The 19,412-nt window shown below is 60.2% G+C and overlaps 3 protein-coding genes across 5 annotated transcripts; 1 reads left to right on the top strand and 2 right to left on the bottom strand.

Annotated features, from left to right (window-relative positions):
* The first annotated feature begins 237 nt into the window (after positions 1-237).
* On the top strand, positions 238-3,697 carry IL6R (interleukin 6 receptor). Of its 3 annotated transcripts, none has more exons than XM_058821804.1 (10): positions 238-362; positions 1,075-1,308; positions 1,395-1,518; positions 1,834-2,018; positions 2,101-2,261; positions 2,334-2,478; positions 2,559-2,602; positions 2,729-2,798; positions 2,884-2,992; positions 3,069-3,697. In XM_058821804.1, the coding sequence occupies exons 1-10, from the start codon at positions 263-265 to the stop codon at positions 3,256-3,258; spliced, it is 1,362 nt and encodes a 453-aa protein (XP_058677787.1). In that variant the 5' UTR covers positions 238-262; the 3' UTR covers positions 3,259-3,697. The 3 variants fall into 3 exon arrangements, with proteins under 3 accessions (XP_058677787.1, XP_058677786.1, XP_058677785.1); XM_058821803.1 differs by having other exon boundaries at positions 2,729-2,807; XM_058821802.1 differs by having other exon boundaries at positions 2,101-2,478; positions 2,729-2,807.
* A 564-nt stretch (positions 3,698-4,261) lies between these two features.
* SHE (Src homology 2 domain containing E) lies at positions 4,262-8,656 on the bottom strand. Its single transcript, XM_058821904.1, has 6 exons — positions 7,735-8,656; positions 6,989-7,115; positions 5,867-6,175; positions 5,296-5,446; positions 5,091-5,210; positions 4,262-4,704 (listed from the first exon to the last, which is right to left on the bottom strand). Exons 1-6 carry the CDS (start codon positions 8,116-8,118, stop codon positions 4,518-4,520), a joined length of 1,278 nt encoding a protein of 425 aa, XP_058677887.1. The 5' UTR covers positions 8,119-8,656; the 3' UTR covers positions 4,262-4,517.
* A 2,772-nt stretch (positions 8,657-11,428) lies between these two features.
* UBE2Q1 (ubiquitin conjugating enzyme E2 Q1) lies at positions 11,429-19,406 on the bottom strand. The gene is made up of 13 exons (XM_058821903.1): positions 19,061-19,406; positions 17,927-18,031; positions 17,545-17,649; positions 17,190-17,240; positions 14,773-14,913; positions 14,161-14,245; positions 13,660-13,720; positions 13,101-13,191; positions 12,960-13,018; positions 12,658-12,706; positions 12,404-12,499; positions 12,223-12,289; positions 11,429-11,854 (listed from the first exon to the last, which is right to left on the bottom strand). The coding sequence occupies exons 1-13, from the start codon at positions 19,343-19,345 to the stop codon at positions 11,823-11,825; spliced, it is 1,227 nt and encodes a 408-aa protein (XP_058677886.1). The 5' UTR covers positions 19,346-19,406; the 3' UTR covers positions 11,429-11,822.
* Positions 19,407-19,412: the final 6 nt, after the last annotated feature.

Below are 19,412 nucleotides of genomic sequence, written 5' to 3'. Positions count from 1 at the left end.
AAAAAACCAAAACAAAACAGTTTTTTTTTTTTTTTTTTTTTTTTTTTTTTTTTAATTTACAAAAAGAAAATGTTCTGAGGAGATCGTGCCGTGTCCCGTATCCGGGGGCGGAGGGGGAGGGCACGGCGGCGGTCCCGGGCGGCGGGGGCAGGGACGGGGCGGTGTTGGCCCGCCCGGCCCGGGGCGCACGTGCCGCTCCGCCTCCCGCCGCTTTCACAACCCCGCCGCCGCCGCCGATGTTTTCCTACCCGGGACCGGGCGCATGGCGCGGCCGCCGGGGCCGCTTCTCCTCCTCCTCCTCTTTCCTCTCCGCCTCCTCCTGCACCTCTCCGCCGCCGCCGGGCGGCCCTGCGGCCCCGCCGGTGAGTGCGACCGGCACCGGGCAGGGCGGGAGCGGGGCTGGCCCCGAGCCTCTGCCGGTACCTGGGCCTCGTGGGTCCGGGCACGGCCGGGGGACACATGCGGAGCTCAGCCGGGCCCGGGGAGGCGGGCGGGGGGTGGTACGGGACCCCTGAGAGTGGGGGCTCGGGCTGGGTGCGGTGTCCCGGTGCTGTGTGCCGGTGCTATATCCCGGGTGCTGGTGGGTCCCGGGTGCTGTGTCGTGTCCCGGATTCTGTGTCCCGGGTGCTGGGTGCCGTATCCCGGTGCGGTGTCCCGTCCCGGGTGCTGTGTCCGGGTGCTGTGTCGTGTCCCGGCTGCTGGTGGGTGCTGCGTGCATTCCCAGCAGCAGGAGCCGAAGGGAACAGCAGGTTCACGCTGGCCACTGACCTTTGGAAGGAGCCGGGAGCGCTGCCCAGGCCTGAGCAGGGCCGGCAGCCAGCACAGTCACTTAACCCCTCTGGCACTGGACCCAGGGACTCCTGGGACCACCGGTCCCTGTGTGCCGCCTTCCCCGAGCTCTGCTCCCCGCCACCAGACCTCTCATAGCCCACAGTGTGACGAGCCAGCTCAGTGCCCTGACCCCCAGCAGTCACCAGACACGGGGAGCAGATGATTGGGTGCCTTCCACCTCCAGGGACACCCACCGTGCCTGGTGTCTCATCTTCATCGCTTGCTCCCCTCTTGTTCCTCCAGGACTGCCGCGGGACGCGGTGTTGGGCCTCCTGGGAGCCAACATCACTCTGACCTGCCAGGACGAGCAGCCTGCAAACGCCACAGTGCTGTGGCAGGTGGAGAAGCAGGGAGCAGCAGGGCAGCTGGCAGAGGGGAACACGCTGCTGCTGAGACAGCTGCGCTACGAGGACTCGGGGCACTACAGCTGCTCCGTGGGGAGCCACCTGCTGCGCTCCCTGCGGCTGCTGGTGGCAGGTGGGTCCACGCTGGGGTGGGAATGTCCCTCTCAGCGTTGCCTGTGATGGCCCCTGTCCCCCAGCACCTCCCTGCTTTGCCTGCAGAGCCCCCTGAAACTCCCCAGGTGTCCTGCTACCGGCGGAGCCACGACAAGGATGTGCTGTGTGAGTGGCCACAGCAGAAGAAGCCATCCCCAGGTACACGGGCGATGCTGTGGGTGAGGAGGAGGTGAGTGCTGTCACTGCATCTGCCATGGGCTGGGGCCCCAATAGGACAGAACATGTCCCTCTCCATGGAGCTGGTGCCATCTGGGACCTTGTGGCTCAGGCTGCTTGCCTCCCTGCACACCCTTTCCCTAGTGGGAGTTCACAGCACAGGATGTGTTCCTTCCCCATGCCCCCATGTGCCCATGGCACAGAATGAATCCCTCCCCACAGACCCTTTGTCTAACACTGCCAGGGACCCCACAGCACAGCACATGTCCCCCACAGCTGCCCTGTGCCCAGAGCACCCTGCAGCCCCCCCTGAGCTGTGACCTCACAGGTTTGTGGCTGAGAATGCCACAGAGCAGCGGTGCCGCTACTTCTCCAAGGCACGGAAGTTCCTTTGCCGGCTGAAGGTGCCACCTGGCACTGATGACACCAAAAGCCTCGTGGTGTCCACGTGTGTCAGCAACGGCGCGGGTGGCTCGGCTGGCAAGGACAAGATCATCACCCTCAGCAGTGTCTGTGAGTGCTGCCCTGGCTGGGAGCTGGGAGCTGGGGTGGTGAGGGTGCAGAGCGAGGCCCTGAGCCCCCATTCCCCCCACAGTGAGGCCAGACCCGCCGGTGAATGTGACAGTGCAGGCTCTGGAGAGGGCCCCACAGCGGCTGCAGGTGAACTGGTCCTACCCCCCCTCCTGGGACCCCCGTTTCTACTGGCTGCGCTTCCAGGTCCGCTACCGCCCCGAGCCCGCCCCGACCTTCATGGAGGTGAGACCCTGCCTGCTGGCACAGCCCTTGGCCCTGGCCAGGCTGTCCCCAGCCCCGTGTCCCCTCCTCCAGGTGGATCAGGTGATGACAACGTGGCTCGATATCCGCGATGCGTGGCGTGGGACGAGGCACGTGGTGCAGGTGAGGGCCAAGGATGAGTTTGGCCATGGCACGTGGAGTGAGTGGAGCCAGGAGGCCGTGGGCACCCCCTGGACAGGTAAGAGGGAATTGTTGGGCCATGGGACCGGGGACTCAGCATGGGCTCTCCCAGTCTCACACTTCCCCCTCTCTGTGCAGACCCTTGGGAGCTCACCTCTGAAATGGAGCCTTACAGCTCACAGGTAACAATGGTCTCAGCCCTGAGAGGCATCACATGCTCCTGAAGGGGTCTCCTGTCCCCATGTGGGACACAGGGACACCAGGGTGTGAGGGCTGACCTGTCCCATGTGCCTCCCCACCTTTTGCAGGTCCCCACAGAAGATGACACCTATGGGGTGACCCTGTCCCCGAGGCTCTTCGAGGAGGATGATGCTAATGGTGCTGGTGGTGAGGAAGGATTCCTGGGCTGGGGTTGAGGGAAAGGGACACCCAGTCCCTTATCCTCACCCATTCTGTGTGTCAGGATCTGTCATGGAATCCAGCACCCATCCTGTGGCATCTCCCTACGCATTCCTGGTCACCGGGGGCAGTCTCCTCCTTGGCATCGCCCTCTTTGTTGGCATCGTGGTGAGGTGAGTGCCAGGGGGGCTGGCCCAGGGGGCTGTGTGTGCCCCCTCCCTGACCTGCAGCCTCTCTTCTCCCCTGCAGGTACAGGCAGATGTGGTGGACGAGCGGGCAGGAGACGAGCAAGGCAGAGGGCGAGGGGCAGCACATGCTGGTCCCTCTGAGCTTACCCCCACCCACACTCAGTGACACCCCTCTGCTCTCACACCCTGCCCCCTCAGCCCCTGGAGGGCTCCACACAACTCAGGCAGATTATTCCTCCTCAGGGCAGTAGCCAGGGGCTGGATGTGCTGGCAGATGCTTGGGGGTTGGATGGAGGGTCCCAGGGCTTTGATGTGGCTCTGGGAGCAGTTCCCCCCAATATATGGTGGCTCTGTGGTTGGGACAAGCCTCTGAGGAGGAGAATCAATGCCATCCCCCATGGGGAGCAGCTAGGAAAAACAGACTGGGTCCTGGGGGCACCTTCAGCACCAAGCTGGGATAGCCAGGAATGACAGCACTGGAATTGTGGCTGCACCAGAGCTTGGGGGGCCTGGGACCCAGTCTGGACGTCCCACAGGGAAGGAAGGGCCTGGTCCCTACAGTGCCATGGGGGTCCGGGAGGGAGGGCCTGGCTGGATCAGCCCCACACCTCTGCTGCAGCCCCCTCGGGGCTCCTTTTTAAAGCACACGTTTGGGAAACAGGACAATGGGGCTCAAATAAATGCTTTGGATTTATACTGGAGTGGCTGCTGGGAGCGGGGTAGCAGAGGGGTCAGTGCAGCCCCCCATTGTTTGGGAGTGTCTCCAGTGGGGTTGTACCCCCACTTCATTCACCTTGCTGTACTCTGTGCCCCCCCACATGTACCCCAGGCTGTGCTCTGTGGTTCAGTGCTGCCTCCCAGGCTGCACCCACTGTGCTGTGCACACCTTCCTGCCCTGCCTCCTGTGCCCTGCACCCCCTGCCCTGCACCCCAACCCTGCATCCCCAACCCTGAACCCCCAACCCTGCACCCCAGCCATGCCTCCTCTGCCCACCCCATGGTGCTGCGTTGTGCAACACCCCGGGGAGCTGCAGCTGCAGCCGGGCAGGAAACCACAGCTCGAGGGAAGAGGGTGCTCAGGCACCCTGGGGAACAGTGTTCCTCTTCCCTGCTGCTGGCCCCCCGCTATAAAAAGCCTGGCAGGATGCAGATGTGCTCTTGGGGAGCCCCAGTACCCCTGGGCCCCCAAAACTGTGGTGACTCCTGCTGGCACCAGGCCCATCCCAGGACCACTGCTCCCTCTCAGCCAACACATTTATTTTACTAGATCATTACACGTGCCAGTGTCACTGCATGCCCCCAGCTCGGGCACGGTGCTGGCACAGGGCGGGCAGGATTGTCCCAGCGAAAGGGGCACAGCCCTGCTGGAGTCCAGGAGCGGGGCCCCTCAGGGCTGCAGACGTGCCGGGGTTTCTCTCACCGGACCCTTCCCGTGGTTCGTGCCCGTCGCTGTCTCACGCCTCGGGGTGGGGAGGGCTCGCAGACCCCTCGGGGGCGGCATCAGGCGGCGCTAATGCAGCTTGCAGTGCACGGGGTGCAGCAGGGCCATGTGCTCGGCCCCCTTGAAGGGCAGCTTCTCGGTGGAGTAGTAGTGCACAACTTCGGGGATGCTGGAGAAGACGCCGCTGGCCTGGCTCAGCGTGTACTTGTTGTCCTTGGTCTGGGCCACGATGATGTGGACGCAGCCCTGGCTGGTCCTGCGCGGCCAGCAGGCATCAGTGCTGCCGCCAGCCCCCGGCGCCCGCCTGCCCCGCGGCCGTATCCACCCCTGTTTGTTCCCGTCCCGCTCTGATTGTTTCGGCTCCAGGGGCTGCACTTCCTCAGGAAGGAAACGCCGCTGGCGCTCCCGACAATGCGCCGGGGAGGGGGACACGCCGAACCCCCCCTCCGCCCCAGCCGCTCACCGGGAGGATGCCGGGGTCCCCCCGCGGGTCGGGGGGTGCCATCCCTCGGGGTCCGGGTGCTCCCTCCCCATCGGGGATTTTGGTGGGAACAACCGGGGGGAACAGCGCCCCAGGGTGAGGATTCACCCCATCTCCCCCAGGTGGGGACCCCCCAGTTCTGTGGGCACCCCGACACTCACTTGAGCGCGATGGAGTACTTGCCGCTGCCGCTCTCGCTGGTGCGCACCAGGTACCCGGCCTCCCGGCACGGCTGCAGCCGGCTCTCCGCCTCCGCCCGGGTGATGGCCCCGTGGTACCAGCTAAGGGACACGGAGGGGACGCTGAGCAGTGGCAGAACATCGGCCGCTCCGTCCCTCCCCACGCGTGGATCGGGCTCGCACTCACGGCTGCTTCTCCAGCGCCAGGGCGGGGTCCACCCGCTCCCCCTCGCTGTGCTCGGTGCCCGCCGGCTTCAGCATCTTGGGGGTCCAGCTCTTCTGGCGCAGGTGCTGCCGCGGAGGCTCCTCCTTAGGACGCTCCGAGCCCTCAAACTGGACTGGGAGGGACAAGATGTGAGCCCCCAAAGCCCCACCTGCACTTTTGATCCCCATCCCCATCTCCATGCCTGTCACCAGCCCCAGCACCTCCCCCATTGTTAGTCCTAACCCCTTCTCCAACCTGTCCCCATCTGGTCCAACGCCCCACCATGACAAGGGACACCTTCAGTTACATCAGAGCCCCATCCAACCTGACCTGGCAGGCATCACCTCTCTGGGCAACCTGTGCCAGCCTTGCTACCCTCAGTCCAAGAAAATTCTTGTATCTAAAGTGCCCCTTATAATTAAAAACCATTGCCCTTGTCCTCTTGTCACAAGCCCTGCTAGAAAGTCTGCCCCCATCCCGGTTGCCATCCCCATTCCCGCCCCACGCCCGTCCCTCCCCCCCATCCTCACTGCCACCCTGTCCCTGTCCCTACCTGACAGAGCTTTCACAATCTGCTCCTTCTTCCACTCCCAGGGCTGCTCGTACTCCCCCGCCGGGCGCTCGTCGTTCTCGGGCAGGCGCCCATCCCCAGCCCTCACCCTGCGCTCCGGGGCCCCCCCGGCCACCCCCTCCCCAGGCTCGTAGGGGGTGTCATAGAGCTGCGGCCCCTTCCCTGCCACCTCCTTGCCCCCCAGCCTCTTGGCAAGATCCAGCTTGGGGCCCCCCTCCCCAGGCTCTCCGGGGCCATCCAGCAGCAGGATGGCTTTGACCAGGGGATCCTTGGAGCCACGACGACGGATTTCTGTGGGGAAGAGGGATGGTGGGTCAGGGATGGTGGGTCAGGGATGGGGCTGTGTGTCCCCCGAGACCCTTCAATCCCACTACCAGCCCTCAGTGAGGGATGTGCTGGGGATTCCACACCGGCAACGCCCCATTGGGAGCCAGCTCGGGAGGAGCTGGAGCAGGAAGGGGCCCATCCTCATCCTCATGGCGCCTGCTCTGCTGTCCAGCCCTGGGGCTGCTGGCGCCACAGGCCCACGCCAGTGGGGCCAGCTGGGCTCCATGGCAGCAGGATGCTACACCCCAAACTGGAGCTCAGCTGTGCGGGAGGCTCGCCCCTCCCAGCCCCCTGCTTCTCCCCACGGCGCCAGGCCTTGCCTAAACAGCCTGGGCTGCCCCGCATGGAAAAAAAAAAAAAAAAAAAAACAGCAGCAAATCTTTTATTTCCAGCTTCCGGCCCAGTCAGTTCCTGTTGTTGTGGCCAGCTGGACGGTGGCCACGCCGGCCGGGGTGTCGCTGGCTGGGGGGCACGTCCATGGGGAGCTCTTGGGGGGTGGAACCCTGGGATAAGGGGGCATGGAGGGCCTTGCAGTGGCCACAAGTGCCCGTGGGTGATGGCAGCAGGTCACGGACACGGCTCAGGGGCCGGCCAGCACGGGTCAGTGTCCGGCCTTGCTCCCACTCCTTATCTGGCCCCGCGCAGCCGCAGGAAGCGGCGAGAGCTTTCCTGTTCCCGGAGCCTCCTGAGCCGGGTGGCTCCGAGGGCAGCCACGGGCTCCTGCCTGGGGAGCGGTGCCAGCTGTGCTGCTGTGGCACGGCCCAGCATGGCGCTTACCTGTGATCATCTGCTGGGCATCGTAGGGCTCCATGTACCCGTCGTTCTCCCCCAGGCGCTCGGCGTCCCGCTGCCCCTTGGTGCGTTTGGCGTCGTAAGGGTCTGCGTAATCCTCCAGGATGATGACCTGGGCAGAGAACAGCCATGTCTGCCTTCAGGAGGCCGTGGGGGTCCCAGCAGGGGTGGCAGAGATGCCACCAGCACAGAGCCAGGCAGGGAACAGGCACATTGGGGTCCCCAGGGAAGGATGGAGGCTTATCTGGGGTAAATGGAGCCGAGCCACAACCCCAGAGGATGCACCCAGTGGCACATTTGGGTGGGGTAGGGGCAGTCCAGACCATTCCTACACCCCTCAGTGATGGTGAGGAGCCTGGGGGGAGCTCTGGGGCCCTTCTGGGTGACAGCAATCCTGCTGACTGGCTCCCAGTGCTCCCAAGGCTGTGCAGGGGTCAAAGACCAGCTTCCCAGAAAAGCTTTGCATCAGCCTTTGTTTAAGCAGCAGATGAGCTCTGGGGTCAGGCTGGCTATGATGAGGGTGCCCGACGATCCCCCCACCCCCGGATGGGTGATGAAGGGCAGCTGGGATGAAGGCAGCTTTGATGGAATTTAAAGGCAATGTAGCCGGGCAGGATAAAAGGATGAAGTCAGCCAGGCTAATGAGTCGGAGACCAAAGCAGTTCAAGTTTCCAGCGCTTCCCGCTCCCCACATCTCCCCCTCCGCCCCCGGCTCCCGGTCCCTGCCTTACCGTCTCTGTCTTGGGGGGCTTCCCCTTGTCGTGCTCGGGGGCAGGCAGGCTGGCAGGCAGGGCTCCGGGGTGCCCCTTCCCGTTCTTCTCGGAAGCCTCCACCTTGATCAGGCGGTTGATGTAGGTTTTGGAGGGTCCCTCCGGCGTGCCTCCCTCCACTCGGGAATTCTTCCTCATCTTGCCGGTGGCGGCCTGCAGCAGACCCTGCAGGTTGTCCCGTGACAGCCGGCTGCCCCCTTCCTTGCCGCCCCCAGCCGCCCGGTACCCCCCCAGCTCAGCGGTCGAGTTCTTGCGGCTCTTCCCGAGGCTCCCGCTTCCCGGCCGAGCCTTCTCTGAAACCGTCTTCAGGTTGGATGGGAACTCCTTGAACCACTTGGCCGCCATGGGGCTGGGCAGACCGAGGGCGCCGCAGCCCCCGCGGGGCTCCGTGAACCCGCCCGGCTGCCCCGCCGGCTCCGAGCGGGCTCAGCCCGGCTGCCCCCAGCCCCGGGAGCGGGACCCTCGGCGGGCTGCGGCCAGCCCGGGAGCGGGGACGCGGGCCGGGGGACCGGGGCCTCCGTGAGGGGCTCCAGGCGTCCTCGGCCCCGGCGGGGACAGCCGGAGGGTCCCCAGCGGTGCCGGCTCCTGCGGCCCGGGGAGGTCCCTGGCCCCGGGGAAGGGTCTCGGAGGGGTTCGGCGTGTCCGCTCCAGCAATGGGATGGGTCGGGGGGTCCCGCCGGGGGTCGGAGGGGTCCGGCCGGGGCAGTCCCGGGGAGGGTCCAGGGGTCCGCTGCCCCTGGGGAAGGGGCCCGGGGGGGTCCGGCCGGGAAGGGGCGGCCCGGGGGTCCCGTCGCGGCTCCTCGGCAGGGCCGGGCTCCGGGGGCACGGGGGCTTCGGAGAGGGGTCAGGCCGGCCCGGGGGGCCCCATGCGGCTGCGACGGGATGGGCCGGGGCCGGGCCGGGCCGGAGGGGCCGGAGGGGGCGGCAGGGCCGGCGCTCCCCGCCCAGATCCGGAGGGGGCGGCCCCGGGGAACGGCGCGGCCCCGGCAGCCGTGGGAAGCTTCGGTGGGGTCCGGTCCCGGTGGGGCTGAGACACCCCCTGACCCTGCCCGGCTGATGGGACCACCCTAGACACGGATCCCCCGACGGACCGGACGAGTGGAACCCGCGCGGAGACTCCGGGACAGCTGAGAGCGGCCCCTCCAGAGACCCTGGGGATTGAGCCTGGGCATGGGCTCTGCTCGCTGTGGATGGAGATTCTGCACAGCCCCCTGTGCACAGCACCCTTACAGTGATCCCAAGCACAGCACCTTTACAGGGACCCCGAGCACAGCACCTTTACAGTGACGCTGAACACAGCACCTTTACAGGAACACTGAACACAGCACCTTTACAGGCACAGCACCTTTACAGGAACACTGAACACAGCACCTTTACAGGAACACTGAACACAGCACCTTTACAGGCACAGCACCTTTACAGGAACACTGAACACAGCACCCTTATAAGGACCCCGAGCACAGCATCTTTACAGGCACCCCAAGCACACCCCGATGGGCCACAAACTCTGTGTGCAGCCAGAGCACTCTCTGTGGCTCACAGCACTCCAGCCAAGTTCTGGCCATGCTGTTACCTTGCTGGAAAAGCACAGCAGAGCCCACTGGTTTGGGCTCTGTCGGGCTGCAGTGCCGGGGGGTTCCTTACAACACCAACCCCTTTGCAACTTTGTGGGAACAGGAGAGGGGTTTGTGGCAGAATGGCTCCCACAGGCCCAGGATGGAGTTTGTGGCAGAATAGAGGCTCTCATTCCGTGCAGGGGGAGGCGCTGGGCGCTGGCAGAGCCGGAGGAAGTGATGGGATTTCCTCGCTGGCGCTCAGGGCAGGATGTGCCTCGCAGTGCGCGGTGCCCCTGGCAGGCTGGTGCCCGAACTGCCAGGGATCTCGCCTGCCTTCAGCTTTGCCTTCTTGAGGCTTAGGAAAACTCTGCTCCCCCACCAGCAAACTCGGGTGTTGGTTCCTTTTCTTTCCTTCAGAAGGCAGATTTCAATCCCTCTCAATTTTTATGGGGCCTCAGTAGGACAGATGTGCAGGCAGCACTGTCCTGGTCACTTTGTGCTGCAGTGGTGTTCACACCAATGTGCCACATTTCTCCTTCAGGAAGACTTCCCTCATCCTTGTTCCCTGCCAGCTCCCACAGGGGAGGGCCTGGGAGTGCCTTTGGCAGCGGTGGCTCTGCACAGCTCCTTCCCTGAGCAGCCTGGTGGCCATGGAGGCCAAGCCCAGCTCAGATGGCTCCTCCCTGGGCAGGTGTGAACAGACAGGACTGGCAGGTGGCCTGCTAGACACCTGCTCCTGCTTCACTTTCAGCCTTGATGCTTGTCAGGTCAGCATCCCAGTGACAGAGTGTCCTGCAGGGCCCTCTTCAGCTCTGCTCAGTCAAGCCTGTCAAGCCACCAGGAGCTGGGAGTGTGGGAGAGCTCATGGCAAACAACTCAGCACACCCAATCCCAACCCAATCCCATCACTGGGCTCAGCAGAGCAGCCCCTACTTCACCCAAGAGAAAGCCCCACAAGTGTTTTAAACCTTCATTAAGCTGAGTTATCCTGCTACCTAGCAGGCTCCTGAGCTAAAGGTGGGAGCTGAGTGCAGCCACTTCTGCCCCCTCAGCCTCCAGTACCAGGAGCAGGGTTGGAGAGGAGCCAGAAACCCAAGAGGTGCTGGTTTGGGCTGGAGGACACAGGGCAGAGCTGCTCAGCTTCACAAATCCTCTGGTCTTTCAGCAAAGCACTTAAAAATAGTCCCCAAGCTGAGGCCAGAGCTGCTCCTGCAGCTGCAAGTAATCCCTCTCCTAACAGCATCTCTTTATTCCAAGGCTCTGAGCAGGACAGGGAAGCAGCTGCTGGAGTAGATAATGGAGTTCTGAGGCTCTTTGATTTTCTAATGACTTTTATTCAAACACAGTGAGTTAATATGCATGGTTCCATCTTTGACACTGGTGCGTCACTTCTGTCCTCCAGACGAGGACATGGCCCGAGTTAGAGGAGCTCCAAGAGCCAAATCTCCTTCCAGCTGACTCAAAACAGGGCTCTGGGGGTTCAGAGAAACAGGCCACAACTGCAGCAACCCCATCATGGAGGGCTGGAGAACAAAGGAGAGGAGGAATAGCAGCTTAAGGAAAGTAAAAGAAAACCCCATAGAACGGGGTGTTCACTGCTGGGACAGGTCCTGGCTGGGGATGGGGACAGTGGCAGGACAGGGCAGAGCCCGTGCCCCACTCCCTGCAGAAGAGAAGCCACAGCACAGCAGGGATGGGGACAAGGGGCTCAGCCTCCATGTGTGGACAAAGCTCAGGCCTCAGCTCATCTCACTGCTCAACAAGAGGACAGGGAGAAGTGTGGGGTGGGAGCTGGCAGCCCTGGGGTACACCCACAGACCCTTCCTCCACTGCAGCCTCACACATCTCCCCATCTGCGCTTTGAGCTGAAAGTCTGCAGTTTATAGAGAAAAGCTGAGTTTGCCCAGGGAAGATGGGGCAGAAAGCCTGCTCCCTCCATGCCAAAAAAGAAAAGGGGATTTTCTTCTCCCAAGTCTTCCTGCAGGGCTTGGGCCCACCACAGCTCCACAACTGCCCCACCCTGGGACCAGGGCTGCAGCAGGGTTTGCAGGGCACAACCCACCCAGCAGGAGCTTGGAAAAAAATTATTTAGACCAGCATTCTCAAATTAACAAACTGTAATTTTTCTCCAAAGATACATTTTCCATACACATCCATCATACACCGTAACAAAAAAAAGCAGTGTACATGAAATAAGAAAATAAATTAAATCCATAGCATAGGTAAGGAGGATGCTCTAGACTGGAGTAGAGTCAGAAGTTTCCAGCAATACAAGAGGCTCAAGAGTTTGTTTTAACAAGAATGCCTGCTAGCATGGGCCCAGCAAGTGTTGTGGGTCAGTCCAACTCCTTAAACAGTTATTTAGAGTTTTGAACAGCCAGTATTGTCCTGCAACAGGCAGAGCTATTACATCCTGGGAGAAAGCCAAGAGGCATCACTAAGATCCAAGTAGAGCATCCAGAAGATATTCAGATTGGTCCTGCAGCATTCACACTAGCCATCCTCCTTGGGTGGTGTATACCAGCCTGAAATGAGGAGAGATCTGTGAGGGAGGAAACTGCACCTGGAGAAGCTGTCAAAGGCAGCCAGGTCCCACTTCTAAAGGGCCACACATTCCTGATTATTGGGAGCCTTTTCCTCTGGCTGACTTCCCAACACCACACAGAATCATTTAGGTTGGAAAAGACCTCTCAGATCATCAAGTCCAAGCAATCAGTGAGGGGCTGCCTCTAGTTACAGCTACCAGAGCCCAGAGAGGGCAGCAGCACTCTGCAGCCACAATGTGCCACTGCTGCTGCCACCTCTGCACCTGAGGCAGGACAAAACTCGAGTGGTCTGTCTGGGGAGCCCAAACAAGCAAGGGAAAATGCAGGCCCTCTCCCTCAGCCCTTACCATTCTTCTCATGGATCTGAACCAGGGACTTGTAGGACTGCTGTGCTCTTGTCAGGCTGTACTGGTTCTGCAAGGGAAGGCAAGGAGACCATCAGGAACCTTGGGGAAGCCATCCCACACACCTCCCCTGTGCAGCCAGACCTGGCTGTGCCCCCATTCTCCTACACTGCCCAGACCCTACCTTGTTGGCTCCAAATTGTACTCGTGCCTTCCCTTTCACCAGCGTTGCACTGATCTGCATGATCACAGACTCGATGGAGTAGGCACTACTCCAGCCCTGAGGGATGAAACACAAGGTGAGACCAGACCCACCCACCTGCGCTCCCAGGGCAAGCAAAGGGCCTCCCCCAGCTCTGGCAGGCAGAGGAAGGGCAGGAGATGTCAGGAATATGGAGTGTGGTAGGCACAACAGCTCCCCCAGGGATCAGCACCCACCTGTTTCGTAAGCAGCTCCATGCAGATGGCACCACCACCCAAAACATACCTGGGAAGGAATCAGACAAAAAGTTACCACACAGACAGATGTGATTATACCCACCCACTGCTCCAGAGGTGAAACATCTTCTCTGATTAGATTTCTGATGGAAAAAAATATGCTAAAAACACCATCACTGTCTGCTTCCCAATGGCAAATCCATGTCAAGGAAATCACAGCATTGCACAGCTCTGGATAAACCCAGTGAAACCTACTGCAAAGAGCAGCACTGCAGAGCAGAGAGAGACACATAGTTACTCACCCCCCTGACAGCACCGGGGATACAACCCTTACAAATGGTGGATCAAAAGGAAAGTTATCCTGCAAAGAGAGAAAGAAGCAGAACCACTGAGTTCTCTGATGCCTCGCTGGGTCAGTGTCTCTCAGGGAGGGGGAGCCTTACTTTAAAAGAGAAGTTGAGGAGGATGAAATCTGTTCCTTCTTTCTCTTTGAGGATTTGAAGATCGTTGTGCAAAGCGCTGTCCTCGTCAACCCTGTGAGAGGAAAAGCCCAGAGGGTCAGGCAGGGCTGTGCAGCTCAGGCCAGCTGAGCTTGGTGCCACCACCCCGAGCTGCTGTACCTGCACAGCCACACTGACAGCACAAACTGCCAAAATTCTCCTTCTGGTTTGCAGAGAAGACCATCACACCCCTTTTCCACACTGACAGCTTAAAAATAAAGGCTGCCTGGCCCAAGGAAAAAGCAGCACTGGTGTCTGGAGGGTGTGAAACTCAGGGTTTGCCTGCTGCACCTCTTTGTGCACTCTAGGAACAGCAGAGACTTGCAGAGTGCTCCCATTACCTCATCTTGGCTGGAGATATCATCTCCTTTTTGTCGTGGAGACAGCAAGCCAGCTGCCTGAGAGAGGCTGACTCAAGGTCTGCTTGGTGCTGCCCTGCCATGCTCATGTGCCCCTCTGGTCCCATCACCAAAAACGCATGATCCCAAGCTGGGCCACCTACTTGAGGAGTTTGACGTTCCAATCGTACAGGCTGTCATTCACTAGTTCAACTGCATAGTATCCTGCAAGGAGAACACAGGGGGTCACTGTGGGGGACACTGAGAGGGGGTTCAGCCATCACCCAGATTTAGAACTCCCTGAGCTCTGCAGCACAACTTCACTTGGGTACTGCCCCTCCATGAAAAGCAGCACCTATCCAGGACAGTCCTGAGGGCAGCAGTTTCTTTCTCTGAGTCCCTGGGCTCAGGAAAGGAGCAGGAACAGCATTTCCCTTAAAGTCAGATGATTCTCCAACCCCAGCACGCTCCTCACTTCCATCCAGCAGTGGCAGGGAAGAGAGAGGGTATAAGGTGTTTTTAATCACTCTTGACAGAGTCACACCATGCAATGCTGGAGATCCTCCCCCTCGGCTGAGCAGCACAGCCCCAAGGCCCACTGGGTACCCCACAGGAGGAGCAGGAATCCTCCTCCTCCTCCTCCCCCAAGCTCCTGCAGCACTCACCGCCCTTGAAACTTGGTGATCGGTAAATATCCCTGAGCTCCTTCATTAGCCGGTCAGTGGCCTGCACAGACCCAGACACTGCACCCTGCAAGGAACAGGGGGGGGAGAGTTGCATTGTTATGCTGCACCCAACCATGGCTACTGCTCTAGGAGCTCAACAGCTCAGCCACAACTCAGTCCAGCCTCTATCCTGCCTGGCACCTCTCAGCCCAATATGTCACCTCAGGCAGCACAGCTGCAGCAGAAACACCTCTGTGGCCTCTCTGCTGTGTTAGAATCTCAGCCCAGGGCTACAAAAGCACAATCCACCTCCACAGCCTCAGGTGATCATAGAGGCACAGCTGCTGGGGCAGAAGGCAGCCCCAGATCTTGCTGCAGGACTGCCCCATGAGGCACCAATGCCCCTGGGGTCACTGAGTACCCTCCCTGAGCTGCAGAGGCAGTGCACAGACTGCTCTGCTTCAGCCCCATCAGCCCTGGAGAACTGGTACTGCTGTACCTTTGGCTGGGGACCCTCTGATTCAGGGCTGGAGGGCTGGCAAGGGCCTCCATCACTCTTGCCCTTGAGTCCCTCTGCTTCCCCAGCCCACCTGCCCACTGGGCGACACGTACATTTAAGTAATCTTGCCTCTGGTTCTTTTTTATTTTCTCTAAAATGGCCAGGTTTTCTTTGCCAATGCCTTCATCCTCTGTCTTTCTCCCATCTGCCGGCTCTTCCTCTTTCATCTCATAGTGGTCCAAGTCCTCAGTGTCCTGGGAAGGGAAAGGAAAGCTCAAAGAGATATGCCTCTGCTCCTTCCTGCTCTGAGTGCTGAGGAAGGATTCCTAGTGCAACTCCTTCCCCCCAGGAAGTCCCAGCTTCTGGTCTGAGGCACAAACAGAGTGGAAAACACAAGTTCTGGGCACTCAACTGGGCTCATGTGAGCTCTTTGTTTGCTGGATTCTCCCCTGTTAATAACAACCCATAAATCTCTCAGTCCTCAGCAAGCCCCATGTAACCATGACCCTGGATCTTGGCACATCTGGGGCTTCAGCAGCTTGTGCCACACTGCTGGGTGGCTGGAACAAAGCACAGCCCCTGGCACAGAGCTGCCGGACCCCTGGGCTAGCCAAACCCCAACAGGGACACAGGGCACCAGCACCACGAGAAGAGCAGACCCCTGCACCCAAAACAGATCCCTGCACCCAAATCCAGCTGCATGGGATGTTATTCCCTTAACAAGAGTGGGGATTTCACAGCAGGTCTCTCTGTAGATGAGCTCAGCACACCCCAAGTGCAGCACCTGACCCCAGAAGAGCCTTTGGCCCCCACTGTTTACCAAAATAACACGTGGCAGTGGAAGCCCCTGATGGAAAAACCCATCTGGGCTCACTACAGAAATCTCTCCCCATGCACTCAGGGTTCAGCTGCCTGGAAATGGCTGTGGGCATGTACAGCTCCAGCTCTGGCACTAAATCCTCTGAACAAGTGTTTACTCTGGCCTCTCTGGGCTGCTCGTGGCTACTGAGCAGCGTTTTTGGAAGGGCTGGGACATTTTTAGACTCTCACAGGAAAATAGATCCTCCTAGAAAATCCCTCGAGTAGATTAACCTGCATAAGAAATCTGTGTGCCAGGGCACAGTTCTGCTGCTTCACTCCTCCACACAGCTGAACAAATCCCACTGCTCAGCACAAAACCTTTGCTCTACACGAGCATTCTCCCTCCACAATGCCTGGCATTAGCAAAAGCACAAGGAGGAATGCTCAGCTCCTCAGGATTCATTTTTCCAGCCCAGGAGAGCGGAGGCCTTGCAGACTCTGATTTCCCATAAAGCTGCAGATTTGCAGATTCACAAGGTTAGGCTGGCGGCAGTTGAACCCTCCCCCTTTTCCCCATGGACAGTGGCAAAGCCCAGCCTTAATTTAGCAGGCAATTCACTTTGGCACAGCCCCCCAAGTGCTGGGGTGCTGCTGCTCAGTGACCTGCCCCCAGGCTCCACAGCACTGCTGACTCAGTGCCCATGCTGTTCTCGTGTCTGAGGCATTGCTAAACGTCACCATGGAGATTCAAGATTATTCCACCCACTTCCACAGATCTCTAAACTGCAAACCAAACAACCCAGAGCCTGTGGGTTGTGCAGCAAGGTGCCCTGAGCTTGCAGTGAAGTGTGGCTGCCTCCATCACTGCTGGCAATTAGCTCACTTGCACACTCAACCGCCTGACCTCATCCTCTCTGTGGGAGTTCTGTGCAACAGAGATTTCCCTGCCAGCAACAGCAACCCAGAAATGCATCTCTCCAATTCTCCTGCAGGAATTTCAGGCTTTAGAGAACAGCATGTACTGCCCAAAGCAGCTCTGCTCACAGCTCATCCACATGCCTCTGGAGGCCATGGCTGCATGGCCATGCTCAGCTCTGTGCTCTAGAGTGGATTATCTTTGCCCCCAATGAAGGAGAGGAATGATGAGGAGGACTCCATCTTATCAAAAAGCTAATTAATTACTTTATTATACTATAATATTCTATACTATTTCACATTATATTACCTTACATCTAAACTGAATCTGCCCAGCACTCAAATGCTCAGAATCTCATGACTGTCAGCCCACACACACACCTGGATTCAACTGGTCAGTGAATCCAAACACTCACACCAGAATCCATTTATCAACTCCCTTCAGGTAAACAATCTTCCACCATGCATTCCACTTTTGAACAACACAGGAGGAGTAAATAAGATAAGAATTGTTTTTCCTTTCTCTGAGGTTCAGAGAATGTGAAACCCAGAAACATTCTTGGGAAGAATTGTGCCTTGCTTTTCTCTGCGAAGAGAAATGTGGCCACAGTGCTCTCCTGGGATTTGTGAATATGTGGAGCCCAGCTGTGCCTCGGCATCCTCAGCATCAAAATGCCCAGAATTAACCAGCCTTTGGTCCAAACTTGCCTGTCTGGGGGCCACAAGCTTCTGCCAAGCAAGACCCCTGTACCCCCATACCTTTCAGCACCTTCCTCCCTGTGCTCAGCTGCTCACACACTAAGGTGGCACTTACCTCTGGCATCTCTTCATCTTCCTCTTCAGAGGACACCTCTTCCTGGGTGCTCTGTGGAGAGGAAAGGGATGGAGATTCTGTGGTCAGCATCTTGGGAAAATGCTCTGCTGTCTTCCCAGATGAGGTCAAACAGGGATGAACAAGCAGGACCAAATTAAAAGCAAAGAGCAGCTGAGAGCCTTTACAGAAAACAGCACCAAGGCCCAGCAGAGCAGGCTGGCATCACCCAGGACAGGAATCCAAGCTCTCACCCTCTGTGTTCCTCCCCTGGGAACCTCAGAAGCCACCAGAGCAAACAGCAGAGAACGTGTAACTTGTTTTCTGAGCTCTGGGAGCCCTTTCCTGAGCCACGTACCTGTTCTGCCGGCAGAGGCTGGTCCAGCATTTCAACATCTGGATGTTGGGGGAGGTTGTAGAGTTTGCACAGGTCAGAGATTATTCGTTTCAGGTGCTGCAAAAGCTGTCCAGAGAACAGAGGGTCAGTGAAGTGTGGGGAGCTCTGTGCCCAGCCAGCAGCAAAGGCCCCAGGGCTGCTCCCTCCTGCTCCAAGCAGCAGGAATCAGGGTGCAAAATCCCACCCTGGCACCAAATGATATCAGAGAAGTTCACCCCAAATGTCTGGAACTTTTATGAGACTACTACTGTCCCCACTTGAGGCAGCTGGGGACACGTAAGCAGGGAGTTACCCCCCAAAAGTTCCAGCCCTCCCCTGCCCAGGGCAGCAGAGTACATCTCACCAAGGTGTTTCCTTTCCTGACTTCCACCAGCCTCTCCAGGATAGCTGCCAGGTTGGGATCGTCTGACTCCACAGACCATATGGGGGGAACAGCTGGATAAGACTCCTGGAAAAGGGGAGAAAGGGCTGTTGGTGGGATGGAGACCATTGTGGTGCACACAGCAGTGAGCCACACGGGGTGAGGGCTGAAGATCCCTCTGTAGCACAGAGATCAGGCCACAGGTGACTGATCCACCCTCCAGCATAACCCTGGGGCTGAGGGCAGCACAAACCCCTACTGGGACCATGCTGGGCTGGCTCTGGGCTGTGTTCCCTGGCCCAGGGTGGAACAGGGAGGGAGGACAGTGGCATTTTGGTCACTCCTCTGGCTGTGGGGCCATTAGGGGTGGAAGGCAGTAGAGGCAGGGCACTGAGGGTGTCCCATGGGTTACTACCCTCACAGTTTTGCACCAGCAGTTACAGAAGAACCTGGCAGCACCCACGCAGAGCAGAGGCCGAGCAGGCACCTTTAATCCAAGACAAAGCCTCTGGTAACACTCCCAACGTGCCCCTCCAGAAAATTCTGGTTGTTAGTCCCATTCAGACTCTACACTAGGGGCCGTCCAAGGTCTGCTAGCCCTCCTCGTCTGGAGACACAAACCAGCTGTAACTTGTGGTCAAAGAGGGCACCGGGATTCCTCAAACACAGGTGCGGATGAGCCACAGCAGGGAGGAGGAGCCGCCGCAGGTTCCTCTTCTCCAGGGAGATGAGGGCCGCCCCGGGAAACCCAAAAGAAAACCGGGGAAAAACGGGGGCGGTCTGAGGGGCTCCACGCCTGACGACGAGCAGCGGGACAGCACTGGGGGTTCCAGACACCACGGGGCACGGCCAGCTCTCGTACACCGGGACGGCGGGACTGCCCCCGGTTGTTCTCGGCGTGAGCCGCGGCCCCGAGGAGCTCCCGGAGGCCGCACGGAGAGCGGGAACGGCGGCAGCCGCCCCCCGCCGCCGCCGCCAGGGACGTTGGGGCACAGGCCCGGCTCACCCCGGGCCGCAACGGCGACAGCCCCGTCCCCGCCAAGGAGCAGCCCTCGGTGGCGGGGCCGCCTGGCGGTGCCCCCGCAGAGCCCGGGCCCGCCGCCCCCCGGGCCTCACCGTGATGTTGCAGTGAATGCGGACGGGTCCCGGCGGCGGCCCCCGGGAGGCAGAGGCGCCGGCGCGGGCCCCGGCCCCCGGGACGAACTCGCAGCTGATCTCGTCCGGGCAGGCGCTGCCGATGCGGAACCGCTCGTGGCCGCGGTGGAAGATGGACTCGAGCAGCCGCAGCTCCCGCCTCAGGAGCCGCCCGGCGGGGGCCGCCGCCACCTCGGCCCCGCTCCGCCCGGGTCCCCCCGCCGCCGCCTGCGTCCTCGCCGCCTCCTCCGGCCCCGCCCGCTGCATCTTCCCATGGAGGGACCCGCTCCGCCGCCGCCGCCGCCGCAGCCCCGGAGCCCGCCCAAGATGGCGG

This window comes from Ammospiza caudacuta, chromosome 30 (assembly GCF_027887145.1).
Source record: "Ammospiza caudacuta isolate bAmmCau1 chromosome 30, bAmmCau1.pri, whole genome shotgun sequence".
Lineage (NCBI taxonomy): Eukaryota > Metazoa > Chordata > Aves > Passeriformes > Passerellidae > Ammospiza > Ammospiza caudacuta.
Note: the sequence above shows the minus strand (reverse complement) of the source record. Positions and strands in the feature narration are given on the sequence as shown.

What these genes read in the sequence shown, in the direction of transcription:
- IL6R (XM_058821802.1), top strand. Translation starts at nt 263, where the DNA reads ATGGCGCGGCCGCCGGGGCCGCTTCTCCTCCTCCTCCTCTTTCCTCTC. An exon ending in ATGCTGTGGGTGAGGAGGAG is followed by an intron (nt 1,519 to 1,833) that starts GTGAGTGCTGTC and finishes GTGACCTCACAG; the next exon opens with GTTTGTGGCTGAGAATGCCA. An exon ending in CGTGGGCACCCCCTGGACAG is followed by an intron (nt 2,479 to 2,558) that starts GTAAGAGGGAAT and finishes CTCTCTGTGCAG; the next exon opens with ACCCTTGGGAGCTCACCTCT.
- SHE (XM_058821904.1), bottom strand. Translation starts at nt 8,118, where the DNA reads ATGGCGGCCAAGTGGTTCAAGGAGTTCCCATCCAACCTGAAGACGGTT. An exon ending in GATTGTGAAAGCTCTGTCAG is followed by an intron (nt 5,447 to 5,866) that starts GTAGGGACAGGG and finishes TGTCCCTCCCAG; the next exon opens with TCCAGTTTGAGGGCTCGGAG. An exon ending in AAGTACTCCATCGCGCTCAA is followed by an intron (nt 4,705 to 5,090) that starts GTGAGTGTCGGG and finishes CTGGCCGCGCAG; the next exon opens with GACCAGCCAGGGCTGCGTCC.
- UBE2Q1 (XM_058821903.1), bottom strand. Translation starts at nt 19,345, where the DNA reads ATGCAGCGGGCGGGGCCGGAGGAGGCGGCGAGGACGCAGGCGGCGGCG. An exon ending in AGAGGCAAGATTACTTAAAT is followed by an intron (nt 14,246 to 14,772) that starts GTACGTGTCGCC and finishes TGTTCCTTGCAG; the next exon opens with GGTGCAGTGTCTGGGTCTGT. An exon ending in TGGAACGTCAAACTCCTCAA is followed by an intron (nt 13,192 to 13,659) that starts GTAGGTGGCCCA and finishes TTCCTCTCACAG; the next exon opens with GGTTGACGAGGACAGCGCTT.